Source organism: Raphanus sativus, chromosome 3, assembly GCF_000801105.2.
Source record: "Raphanus sativus cultivar WK10039 chromosome 3, ASM80110v3, whole genome shotgun sequence".
Taxonomy (NCBI): Eukaryota; Viridiplantae; Streptophyta; class Magnoliopsida; order Brassicales; family Brassicaceae; genus Raphanus; species Raphanus sativus.
The window spans coordinates 9,547,230-9,558,886 of record NC_079513.1 but is presented as its reverse complement, the minus strand read 5'-3'; the positions used below and the strand labels follow the sequence as shown (position 1 = coordinate 9,558,886).

Below are 11,657 nucleotides of genomic sequence, written 5' to 3'. Positions count from 1 at the left end.
GGAGAACAACAACTTTGAGATCAAGTCAGGGCTGCTCAACACCATAGAGAACAACAAGTATCATGGCCTTACTGCTGAAGATCCATATGATCACTTGGACAAGTTTGACAGATATTGTAGCTTGTCCAAGACCAATGGTGTTTCTGAAAGATGCCTTCAAGCTCAAGTTGTTTCTTTTTTCTTTGGGAGATAAAACACACCAATGGGAGAAGACTCTTCCAAGTGACTCCATCATTACTTGGGATGATTGCAAGAGAGCATTCTTAGAGAAATTATTCTCTGCCTACAGGACACCCAAGATAAAGAATGAAATCTCTACCTTCCAGCAGAAGAACCTTGAGAGCTTTAGTGAAGCATGGGAGAGGTTCAAGGGCTATTGGTCTCAGTCTCCACACCATGGATTCACAAAGGAAAACTTGCTGAGCACATTCTACAGGGGTGCTCTACCTGAGTACAAAACCAGATTAGACACAGCAAGCAATGGATTCTTCCTAGGCAGAATTGAGGAGGATGCAGAGGAGCTGGTTGACAACATGGTGAAGAGTGACTCAGTCTAAAGTGGAGAGCACGACAGGGCCAACAAAAGTGATGATCAGCACACAAGAAAGGAGATTAAGTCTCTCCAAGAGAAGCTAGACATGCTTATCAAAGAGAAGGCTAAGCAAGGACAGTTGAACTCTGTTGGGGACCAGAAACAAAAGCAGCATGCGGGGATCAAAGAGGTTGATGGTTTAGAAGGCCAAGAGGAGCTATGCTTCATCAATGCTAATGGCACTTGGTACAGGAAAGAACCCAATTTTCAGTACCAAAACAACTACCAGCAAAGGCCCCTCTACAACAACCAACCTTCTCAACAACAAGCTAGTCCTTCTACTTCTACTCCTCAGGAAAGCAGCACAAATGCTCTACTGAAACAGATCTTGGAATCCCAGACTATAAGTGAGAAGCATGTTGGGTATGAGTTGAAAAACCTTCACAACAAGAATGATGGGAACTACTCTGACCTCAACAACAAGTTCCTACAACTTGCGTCTCGTTTCAACGCTTTGGAGAGGCAAGTCGCCTCTATGCCATCATCTTGCAAGAGCTCAATGGGATCTCTACCAGGGAAGCCAGAAAAGAATCCCAAGGAGTCTTGCAATGTTATCATCTCTACTACTTTTTCAGAGACTGAGCTGAGTGATTATGAGAAAGAGGTAGATGAGATGGAGAAGCTAGTGTTTGGGACTGAGCTTGGGAAAGTTGAGAAATTGGTTGTAGCAACAGCTGAAGCACAGATGGTGGATAAAGCTATGGAAAAGGGTTCAGGTACAAGCTGAAAGGAAGGTTGAAGCAACAAATCTGCAGAGAGCTGAGCCTAGGGCTGAGAAACCGGTTGAGAGGAGAGCTGACCACAAGCTGAAAGAAGTCAAGCTGGAAGAAGCTCCTGAGGCTGAGTTACCACCGTATGAGGTCCCACTCCCATTTCCACAAAGGGTCCTCACCAAAGCTAAGAAGAAGGTTATCTCCAAGTTCAGGAAAGATCTTAGTGATGTTTGGGGTCAGACTCCCAAAAATCTCTGGTATGCGTGAAGCTCATGTCCAAATGATGCTCATCAAGGATATTCTAGACCACCAAGCAGAAGTGGCTGAGCTTTTGGACATCTCCATTTTGAAGATTGATCCACCAGTCCCTTTAAAGTCTCTCCCTAAACTAGAATCTCAAGGGAAGTTCACATTGTCTTGCTCCCTTGGTAAGATCACTATGAATGATGCTTTGGTTGATTCTGGTGCAGGTGTGAATGTGATCTCATTGGAAATGGTGAAAAGTCTTGGTATTGAGAGCATGAAGCCAAACACATCTTCTCTTATGTTTGGGGATTCATCTTCTACAATCCCCATTGGCCTCATCAAGGATTTCCCTTTGAAGATTGGAGCATGCACAATTCCTATAGACCTCATTGTTCTGAAGATGGCAACTGAGAAGAGAGTTCCTTTGATCCTTGGCACTCTATTTCTCACAACAATTGGAGCATGTATTGATTTTCCAAACAAGAAGGTCACACTCCTCTATGTGAACAAGGCTGTCTCTTACCCAATCTAATCTCCAATGGATGTTGGGTATTGTGGAACAATCACTTGTGAAGAACCATCCATTGAGAAGATCCAAGCTAAAGTGGCTATACCTGAGAAAGAAGATCTTGTTGGAGAATCCTCTAAAAAGATGTGTGATGAGCACTTGGAAAGTGTTAAAAAGGAGGAGGTGAGTAGAGCCACAAAGGCTGCTCATGACAAGAAGAAGATAGTGAAAGAACCTCATCCTCCACCTCTTGATAAGACTCCTCACACTCTCACTCTCCACCCAATGAAGCCCAAGGATGGAGTCATTGAGTACAAGGTCAAGTGCAAGGGCAGGTCCAAGCCATTCTCAAGTGCAAGGGCCATCATCACTCCTCAGCTTCAAAACGACCCCATCAAGCTCCAAGAGCTCCTCTCTCAGGTCCTCACCATCACTCTTGAAGGTGAGAAGGATCCTCCTTCTCACTAGTACAAGAGAAAAGGTAGTCAAGCTAGTGACTCAAAACAAGCTCACTTGGGAGGAATTCCCATGGTTATCCTTGTATATAAAGTTGATATTTCATTTCTTTATGTTTTCACAGAAGTTTCAGGCCAGTTCCAAACTCAAGCCCTAGACACCCATTGCCATACTCCAATCTCCACTTGAGGTATCACTCCAACACTTCTTTGTACATACCATTACCTTTATCATATTTTCGGTATCTCCTTCTCTCTTACTCACACAGAGACTGTGTGATTTAAGTGTGGGGGAGGTACCAAGTATTTGAACATGTTTACTTTGTTGATTGTGCGTCTCATGCATTGCATTGTACATTCAAAATGCATAGAAAAACCATAAAAAATAAAAAAATTGAAAAGTGCATATAAAATCATGTAGTTGCATCACTTGCATTCTTAGGATTGAGTCTAGATCATATATGTTGCATTCACTTGCATATGGAGCAGCTGTTGATAATGCCTTGTAAAGAACACTTATTTGCACTGAATTTGACACCCTAGCTAAACATATCAAGTAGCTTAAACATCTCTTGAAAGACTTGCATGCTTCGAGCCTTGAAAACTCTTCTTGAAACATGTTTGCTTGCTTGATATTGGCATTCTTGAAACCAGCTCCAACCTGAATCTAGACTTGAATGAACTTAATCGCTCTTGCATATGGGCACTTGCATACTTGATCATGGATCTCATACACATTTGGGTTATCTTTTCCCATTTATTACTCTTTGTTAACCCAAATGGTACTTCCACCCTTGAACCCTAGCCATTCTTTGAGACCAAACATTGATTTGCATGAGTGAGGCCTCTTTTGATAGCTTGTCATGTGCAAAATCTTGAGAGTATTGGAGGCGACATAGATTTGTTCTCATCTCTTGCTAGCATAAGAACTTCCTTTGAGCTAGCATCTAGGATGGTGAGTGGGTTTGTGTATTCTAAAGGTTGATATCTTGGGTTTGGGAAGTGAGAAAGATGAACAAAAGAGTGTCAAAAGAAAAGAAAAACCCTAGGGACCAAAGAAAAGAAAGCTCTAGATTGTGTCTAATGGAACTTTCCCCCAAAATAAAAAACAAAAAAAGGAAAGAAAAAAAAAAGAGAAAAGAATCAATCAGATTGTGGGGAAAGGAAAAGAGAAAGAGTTAGAGCTAAGTGTTGTAAAAAGTGAATAAAAGCCCCTAGTTGGTTAAGTCAAAAGAAAAAGAGAGTTGTTCATTGGGTGAGTGATGTTAGTGGATGCTATTTTGGTTATGGGATGAGGATGAAAAGGGTAGAACTTTTGATCACTTAGGAAAATGGTAGAATGATGAGAATGGATCTATGTATGCATGAATTGCTTCTAGTCTTAGATAAATTTTGCATAATGATCAAGTTCCTTGTTCTTGAGTGATAACCACCTTGAAATGATGCATTTGAACCCTCCTCTTCATTCACATTAGACCATTTGCTTACCTAGCCAAATGATTGAGATCATGTGCCCATTTGTGAGAATTCACCTGGTGTGTGTGTGTGTGTGTGAATTAATGTGAGAGTTGGTTGAAAGAACTTGTTGGTTGATAAGCATTGCAACTTGTGTAAAGGCATAAGAGTATTGATAGGCCTAGAGAAGCTAGAGTATAATAAGAGAGTTTGCTCATGCTATTTGCTACGTTTCTTTAGGATGTCAAGTTGAGTGCTCTAAGTGTTTCTTTTGCTTATGTGCTCCCACCTTCAAATCTCTCTACATTAGTTTTTTGAAAGTTTACTTGTGGACAAGTAAAGGACTAGTGTGGGGGAGTTGATATCTTGTGTATTTACATGTTTTTAAGCTTCATTTTAGTCCTTATATTGTTCCTTTGCATGCATTTAGAGTGCATTTAGGTTGCATTGCATTACATTTGTCTCTATCAGATATTTGAGATGCTTGTTGGTGACTTTGGAGACATTTAAGGGGTTTTGAGTCAAAAGGGTGAAAGATGAACATGGATGAAGGCCTTAAAAATATCTTTTAAAGCTCACGTTTGGGAAGACAAAGTAAATTGAGTTAGCTTTCTAATGGAGGTGGTTTCAAGTCATTTGGATCTGCATTGAAGGAGCTATGATCAAACTACTGGAGGCATATCAACACTGTCGCGACCAGAGCATGTCGCTAAGAGGGTTCCCGAGCGTACATAGCGGCCACTGTAGCGACCATAGCATGTCGCTACGGTCCTCCAAGATGTCCCACATGACTAAGTGCTGTAGCGACCTACTTGTAGCGGGATGCCAGGTCGCTACTGGCGAAAAATACTGTATTTTTTATTAGGTTGACCCAGGTTTGTTGGGTTGATGACCCAGTTCGTTTTTAGACTATTATAAATACTCTTTAGACCTAATTTTGAGGGATATCTTGTTTTCTCTCTAGACACATTGCTATTTTGGTGAAAGATTCAATATTTAGCTTCTTTTCATCTATATTTCTTGTGTTTATTGATCAATCTTGACCACTAAGCATGATTAACCTTCAATCATCCATGGGTTTTGGGTTATTCATGTCTATTAGTGAGTAGTTACCTTTTGGATTCATGGGATAGGGTGATTAGGATGATTAAGTGAAGATCTAGGGTGTTTAGTGTTAGATCTCTTGTTTCCTTGCTTGTCTACTACTCTTAATGCTAGATTAAAGTTGACCTCTTTAGTCTAGAGCTTTAGGCATTTTCCTCTCACAAGGTGTTTGATGAAATGTCTGACCCAAGTAGACTTTGCTCTAAACTTGCCTTACCAAAGACCTTTGATGTTAAGGGAGTTTAGATAGTTCTTAGACTCATTCCTAATGATTGCTTAGATCTTTTAGGCTCAAAGACCTTTGATGTCCAGTTGATTAAAGCAAATGAGCATTCTTCTTGACCATAGAGCTTGCTTATTTTAGTGTTCTAGACTTAAGGAAGTCTTTTGATTGAAAGCTTGCCACCCTTAGATTGGATCTTAATCACTTAAAATCAAATGTTTAGTCGCATGAGTCCTATTGTCCTTGATTGATTGAAAGCTTGTTTCTTTATTGCACTTAGCATAGTTATAGTTCATATTATCATTCAAAACCTGATTGCACTTAGATTAAGCATGGATTTGTATTCTCAGTGCATTGAAATCACTTAGGATTGGTTCGACATCTCATATACTACTTCATTTGATAGGGACCCTTGAAAAGTCCTATTATCAAATTGGAGCCGTTGCCAAGTTCTAAAGTGATTTTGACATTGGGATTTAGTCATTTACTTGAGACTAAGTCATTTTTATTTTATTTATGATATTGGCTCTGCTTCTTGCTCTTTTTGCATTTTAGGTGTATGAACTTGAGAAGTAGAAGGACTACAAACCTCACTACACTAGTGCTAGACATTCGGGCTTTAGAAAGAGAGAATAAAAGGAGAAGGAGAGAGGAGGAGCAACAGGCTCATTTCAACAGATTTGGTTTTGATATGGCTCATCATCAGAACCAGAATCAAGATGGAAAGATCCCCTTGGGAGCTGCCCAAGAGGGAGATGGTCAAGGAGCTGCCAACCTTCGACCACAACGCCAACCACAACACCCACATCGCCAAGCTCACACCATTGGAGCCTATGATCAACCTCACATTCATGGTCATAGGTTGGGAATCAGAGCACCACATGTGGAGAACAACAACTTTGAGATCAAGTCAGGACTGCTCAACACCATAGAGAACAACAAGTATCATGGCCTTATTGCTGAAGATCCATATGATCACTTGGACAAGTTTGACAGATATTGTAGCTTGTCCAAGACCAATGGTGTTTCTGAAGATGCCTTCAAGCTCAAGTTGTTTCCTTTTTCTTTGGGAGATAAAGCACACCAATGGAAGAAGACTCTTCCAAGTGATTCCATCACTACTTGGGATGATTGCAAGAGAGCATTCTTAGAGAAATTCTTCTCTGCCTACAGGACAGCCAAGATAAGGAATGAAATCTCTACCTTCCAGCAAAAGAACCTTGAGAGCTTTAGTGTAGCATGGGAGAGGTTCAAGGGCTATTGGTTGTTGGGGTCAAAAACCGTCGTTACGAAGTTAGTATGGAAACATTTGATAAAATAAAACTTTATTTATTTTTACGAAAAGAAATCGTAAAAATCGTTACCTTGTGAGGATGACTACCTAGTTTGGGCGATTTTTCTCTCCCTTTCTTTTATATCGTTTTAAGGAAAGTGGGGCTTTTGTGAGATTTATTCCTCTTTTTGTGATTCTACAAACAGAAAATCTCTATATTTTGGGTGAAAATCTTGGTTAATTACGTGTTTCTTTTTGAATATCCTAGGGTTTTGTACTGGCCGCTCTAGGGTTCTTGAGGACACATAAGCAAAGTGAAGGTTTCTTGGGTGTTTTTGGAGCAAAATATGAATCTGAACAAGGTTTTTGAGACTATGTCTCTGGAGGAAGAGGACGTGCCTGTCAATCTACCGGACTTACCTCAATTCAGTGCGGTGGAGAGTAACATGTTGAGTATCATTGGAAGAACTTTGAACCCCGACTGTCAAAAGATGAAAGATTTGATACTGGATATGCCAAGGAAGTGGCAAGTTTATGACATAGTACGTGGTGTGGCTCTGTCCCCAACCATGTTTCAGTTCATATTCAAATATGAACATGATCTTGAGGAGGTGATGCGCAAACGTGTGTGGACGTTTAACGAGTGGAGTATTGTGATTGATCGGTGGATGGAGAAGCCACCAGATGACTACTTGAAGTATTTATTGGTCTGGGTTCAGATCAGAAATATTCCGGTGAACCACTACACAAAGGAGGCTATTGAGGCTTTTGCAGATATCTTAGGCAAAGTGGATGTTGTTACTTTCGACCCAAGTAAAGCTCAGAGAAATGATTATGTGAGAGCACGGATCTTCTTTGATGTCTCACGTCCTGTAAGGAAGACGAAGGTTTTCAATATTCCGAGGAGCGATGCGGTGACCATCAGGTACGACTTCGAGAGACTACAAAAGAGATGCTACCATTGCCAACGTTTAACACATGAAAAAGATAAGTGTCCGCTGTTAATCCAAGAGAGAAGGGACCAAGCTGTTGAGCGAAGGAGGAACGTGTTGGCTAAGAAACAGAGAAGAGAACTGATGATACAGAGAGATGATCCTCTGTTTGGTGTGTTGAGTGATGAACAAGTTGGTTTGGATAGTGTCACGGAAAGGCGTAAAATAAATCATGAGGTGCTACAGAACATGCGTGAGTATCTATTAGCGGCAGATGAAGGTGAGAACGCGTAAGAGAGGAGCGTGTGAGAAAATCTGTTCAGGACCTAGAGGGTGATCCGAATGGACAAAGAGATTTTCTTCGGTTGGAAGCTCCTCCTACGATTACGTCGGATGTAGATAAGGACAAGGGTCATATCTTTGACTATTCTTTCAAGAGTGGAGAAAAGAATCTGAACACTAGGAGGGCAGAGGATGGAAGTAACTTACAGTTGAATGCTGATGGGATCGTCTCAACCTGGTCTGCGCCCACGGGTTTGAAAATGACTAATGAAGTACCTCTCGAAGGTTTTGAATGTTCAACGGGTTTTAGCTCTGGATTTATGGATGCTAACTCTTCCAGGACTGCAAGAGCTAAGATTGGGAAACATTATAGGCCTCCAAAGCGGATGCGGAAGTTCAAGACTAAACCTATAGGTCCCATAAGTGCAGAGGATAAAGGGAAGAGGATTGAGGATGGTGTGTTGAAGAGCTCGGGTAAGAAAAGAGCTGAAGAGGTGGCGGAAGTTTTCGTTAGAGCGGCGAGAAGGTCAAAACCAGAGGTGGTCCCAAATGGGGGACTGCCCGATCAATAATGAGAATATTCAGCTGAAATTGCCGAGGCTTGGGACGGTTTCAAGACTCGACAATTCCCCGTCTCAAGGAGATACGTAAAATATATTTCCCTGAGATTCTTTTCTTGATGGAGACTAAACAAAATAGAAACATGGTGGTTGATTTACAAGTGGTTTTGGGTTACGATAGAGTGTTTGTGGTGGATCCTATTGGTTTGTCTGGTGGTTTGGCATTGATGTGGAAAAGTGAGGTCAGAGTAGAGGTTAAGTTTGCTGATAAAAACACTTTGACTGCTCCATAAGTCACAGAGGTCAGTCGTTTTTTGTCACCTTCGTATATGGTGAGCCGAGCCAGTATGGAAAGAAAGAAGTTTGGGAACGGATTAAGAGATTTGGTGCTGGAAGGAGAGAGCCTTGGGGTATGGTTGGTCATTTTAATGACATTATGCACAATGGTGAGAAGATTGGAGGGCCACGAAGGGCAGACTCTACGTTTGTGGATTTTGTGGAGATGTTAGATGTTTGTGAGATGAAGGAACTTGTGGGTGTGGGGGATAGTTTCACGTGGGCTGGAGTGAGGTTTCAGAAGTACATACAGTGCAAGTTGGACCGTTGCTTTGGCAACAAGCAATGGCGAAATGTTTTCTGCAAAGCGACTCAATCGTTTATGGAAAGGTTAGGTTCTGATCACCGGCCTGTAATGGTCAACACGACGTGTGAAAAGGAGAGGAAGCGAGGGGAGTTTCGCTTTGATAAAAGTTTGGTTGGGAAGCATAAAGTGGAAGAGACGATTGGTGCCTCATGGAGAAGAGCAAGAGATGCTAAAAGACTCAATATCGTGGAGAGCCTAGGTGAAGTCAGGAGATCTCTAGGCAAATGGAAAATAGAAAATGCACATAACTCTAATGAGAAATTGCAGAAGCTACGGCATGAGTTGGAGCTCGAGACATCGTCAATAGCTCCCGTTTGGGAGAGAGTGGGGGAGCTGAAAGCAGAGATAAATAAAGCTTTTAAAGAAGAAGAAGACTTCTGGTTGCAAAGGAGCAGAGATAAATGGTTGGTAGTAGGAGACAATAACACAAGTTTCTTCCATGCTTCTGTGAAAGCAAATAGACAAAGGAATCAGCTAGCCAAATTAATTGATGACAGTGGCATAGAGGCATTGACAATTCCACAGATGGGAGAGGTAGCAACTGAGTACTTTGATAAGCTTTTCTCTTCGACAGAGCCGAGCAGCTTGATGGAGTTCTTTGAAGGACTTGCTCCTAGAGTTACTGACTCTATGAACCAGAAACTGATAAAGGAGATAAGTGAAGAGGAAATACGAGATGCTGTTTTTTTCAATTAAGGCATCGAGTGCCCCAAGGAGTGATGGGATGAATGGTCTGTTTTTTCAAGAGTATTGGGACATAGTGGGGAAGGATGTCACAAAGGAGGTTTGCGAGTTTTTCAGGTCTGGTAACCTTCCTATGGAGTGGAACTTTACGCAGATATGCTTGATACCAAAGATTGCTCAACCGACGAAGATGGTGGATCTTAGGCCAATAAGCCTATGCTCTGTTCTATACAAGATTGTAGCCAAGGTTTTAGTGGCTCGCCTTAAGCCATTACTGGAGTATATCGTGTCGCCGACGCAGTCAGCCTTCGTTCCAGAGAGACTGATATCGGATAATATCATCATTGCCCACGAGATGGTTCATAGTCTGAGAACACATGACAAAATTCAAAGGAGTTTCTGGCAATCAAGACTGATATGTCGAAAGCGTATGATAGGATTGAATGGTCTTATCTAGAAGGGCTGATGACGGCTTTGGGTTTTCATGCACAGTTTCGAGAATGGATCATGTTCTGTGTTAAATCGGTCTCATATACGGTGCTTATAAATGGAGAGGAATAGGGGAAGATAAAGCCAAGTAGAGGGCTTCGACGGGGTGACCCTCTATCACCCTTTCTCTTTGACATTTGCACTGAAGGTCTATCACACAAACTAAACGAGGCTGAGCGGAGGGGTGAAATCACGGGAATTAAGTTCCCTGAGGAGGGACCTGCAGTTCATCATTTGTTTTTCGATGATGACTCCTTGCTATTGCTTAGAGCGAATGAAGAAAAAGTTGCGACGGTTTGCAAGATTTTGAAAGAGTATGAAAAGGCTTCTGGTCAAATGATTAGCTTACATAAATCAGCGATCACTTTTGGTAAAAAAGTCTCAACTGGAATGAGATTGAAGGTTAAAGAAATCTCAGGGATCATCAATGAAGGCGGCACTGGCAAATATTTGGGCTTGCCTGAATGCTTTAGCGGCTCCAAGGTAGAAATGCTGCAATATATCCATGAGAAAATGACATCAAGGTTCCAAGGCTGGTATGGTTGCTTTCTATCTACTGGAGGAAAAGAAGTGTTGTTGAAATCTGTAGCAATGGCAATCCCGGTCTTTGCAATGTCGGTCTTTAAGCTCCCAAAGACAACATGTAAGAACCTCACAAGTGCAATGGCTAATTTTTGGTGGAATGCTCAAGAGGGGAAAAACAAAATGCACTGGGTCTCCTGGGATCGGATGTGCCTTGATAAGAAGGATGGGGGTTTGGGTTTTAAAAACATAGAAAAATTCAACCAAGCCTTGCTGGCAAAACAGGGGTGGCGTTTGCTAATGGAGCCTGATTCTTTATGTGCACGAGTGATGCAGAGTATTTACTATCCAAATGGAGTTTTTCTTGACGCTACGCTTGGAGCTAGGCCGTCATATGCGTGGAGAAGTATCTTGTGGGGACGTGAGCTCTTGGTGAAGGGTCTAAGGCGCAATGTGGGAACGGGGGAGACCATTAATGTATGGATGGATAAATGGCTTTTTGCTGCAGAACCCATGCTCCGATGAGGAAATAGACTCTCTTTGACTTGGAACTCAGGGTGTGTGATCTTATCAATCCGCAAACAAGAACATGGGACAGAGGGAAATTGGAGGAAGTGTTTTTCCAAAGTGATATCGAGAAGGTCATGAAGATCAAGCCAGCATATGGGTCTAAGGACTCATACGAGTGGGTACACAACAAATGGGGAGCATATTCGGTGAGGTCCGGTTACTGGTTAGCGTGCTCTCTTGATCAAACAGAGGTTAGAGTGTCGGCTCAGATGAAACTTTCCCTCAATGATTTGAGGAGTCAAGTGTGGAAGATTAATACTGCACCAAAGATTAAGATTTTTCTTTGGAAGGCGCTGCCGAATGCTTTAGGTGTGGCTGATGAGTGCATTGCGAGAGGAATGAAGATAGATCCCAGATGTCCAAAATGTGGTGAAGAAGGCGAGTCTATTAATCATGTCATGTTTAC

General features: G+C 41.9%; 2 protein-coding genes, 1 non-coding gene and 1 pseudogene across 3 annotated transcripts; 2 read left to right on the top strand and 2 right to left on the bottom strand.

The window, feature by feature from the left end:
* Positions 1 to 296: 296 nt before the first annotated feature.
* LOC130510227 (small nucleolar RNA R71) lies at positions 297 to 403 on the bottom strand. The gene has a single exon (XR_008943909.1). It is a non-coding gene; the product is annotated as a small nucleolar RNA R71 (small nucleolar RNA).
* A 6,080-nt stretch (positions 404 to 6,483) lies between these two features.
* On the bottom strand, positions 6,484 to 6,557 carry LOC130510243 (small nucleolar RNA R71; annotated as a pseudogene).
* Positions 6,558 to 6,916: 359 nt separating this feature from the next.
* On the top strand, positions 6,917 to 8,355 carry LOC108845180 (uncharacterized). The gene is made up of 2 exons (XM_018618436.2): positions 6,917 to 7,781; positions 7,901 to 8,355. The coding sequence occupies exons 1-2, from the start codon at positions 6,917 to 6,919 to the stop codon at positions 8,353 to 8,355; spliced, it is 1,320 nt and encodes a 439-aa protein (XP_018473938.2).
* Positions 8,356 to 9,710: 1,355 nt separating this feature from the next.
* LOC130509956 (uncharacterized) lies at positions 9,711 to 11,206 on the top strand. The gene is made up of 2 exons (XM_057006288.1): positions 9,711 to 10,028; positions 10,232 to 11,206. Exons 1-2 carry the CDS (start codon positions 9,711 to 9,713, stop codon positions 11,204 to 11,206), a joined length of 1,293 nt encoding a protein of 430 aa, XP_056862268.1.
* The last annotated feature ends 451 nt before the right edge of the window (positions 11,207 to 11,657 follow it).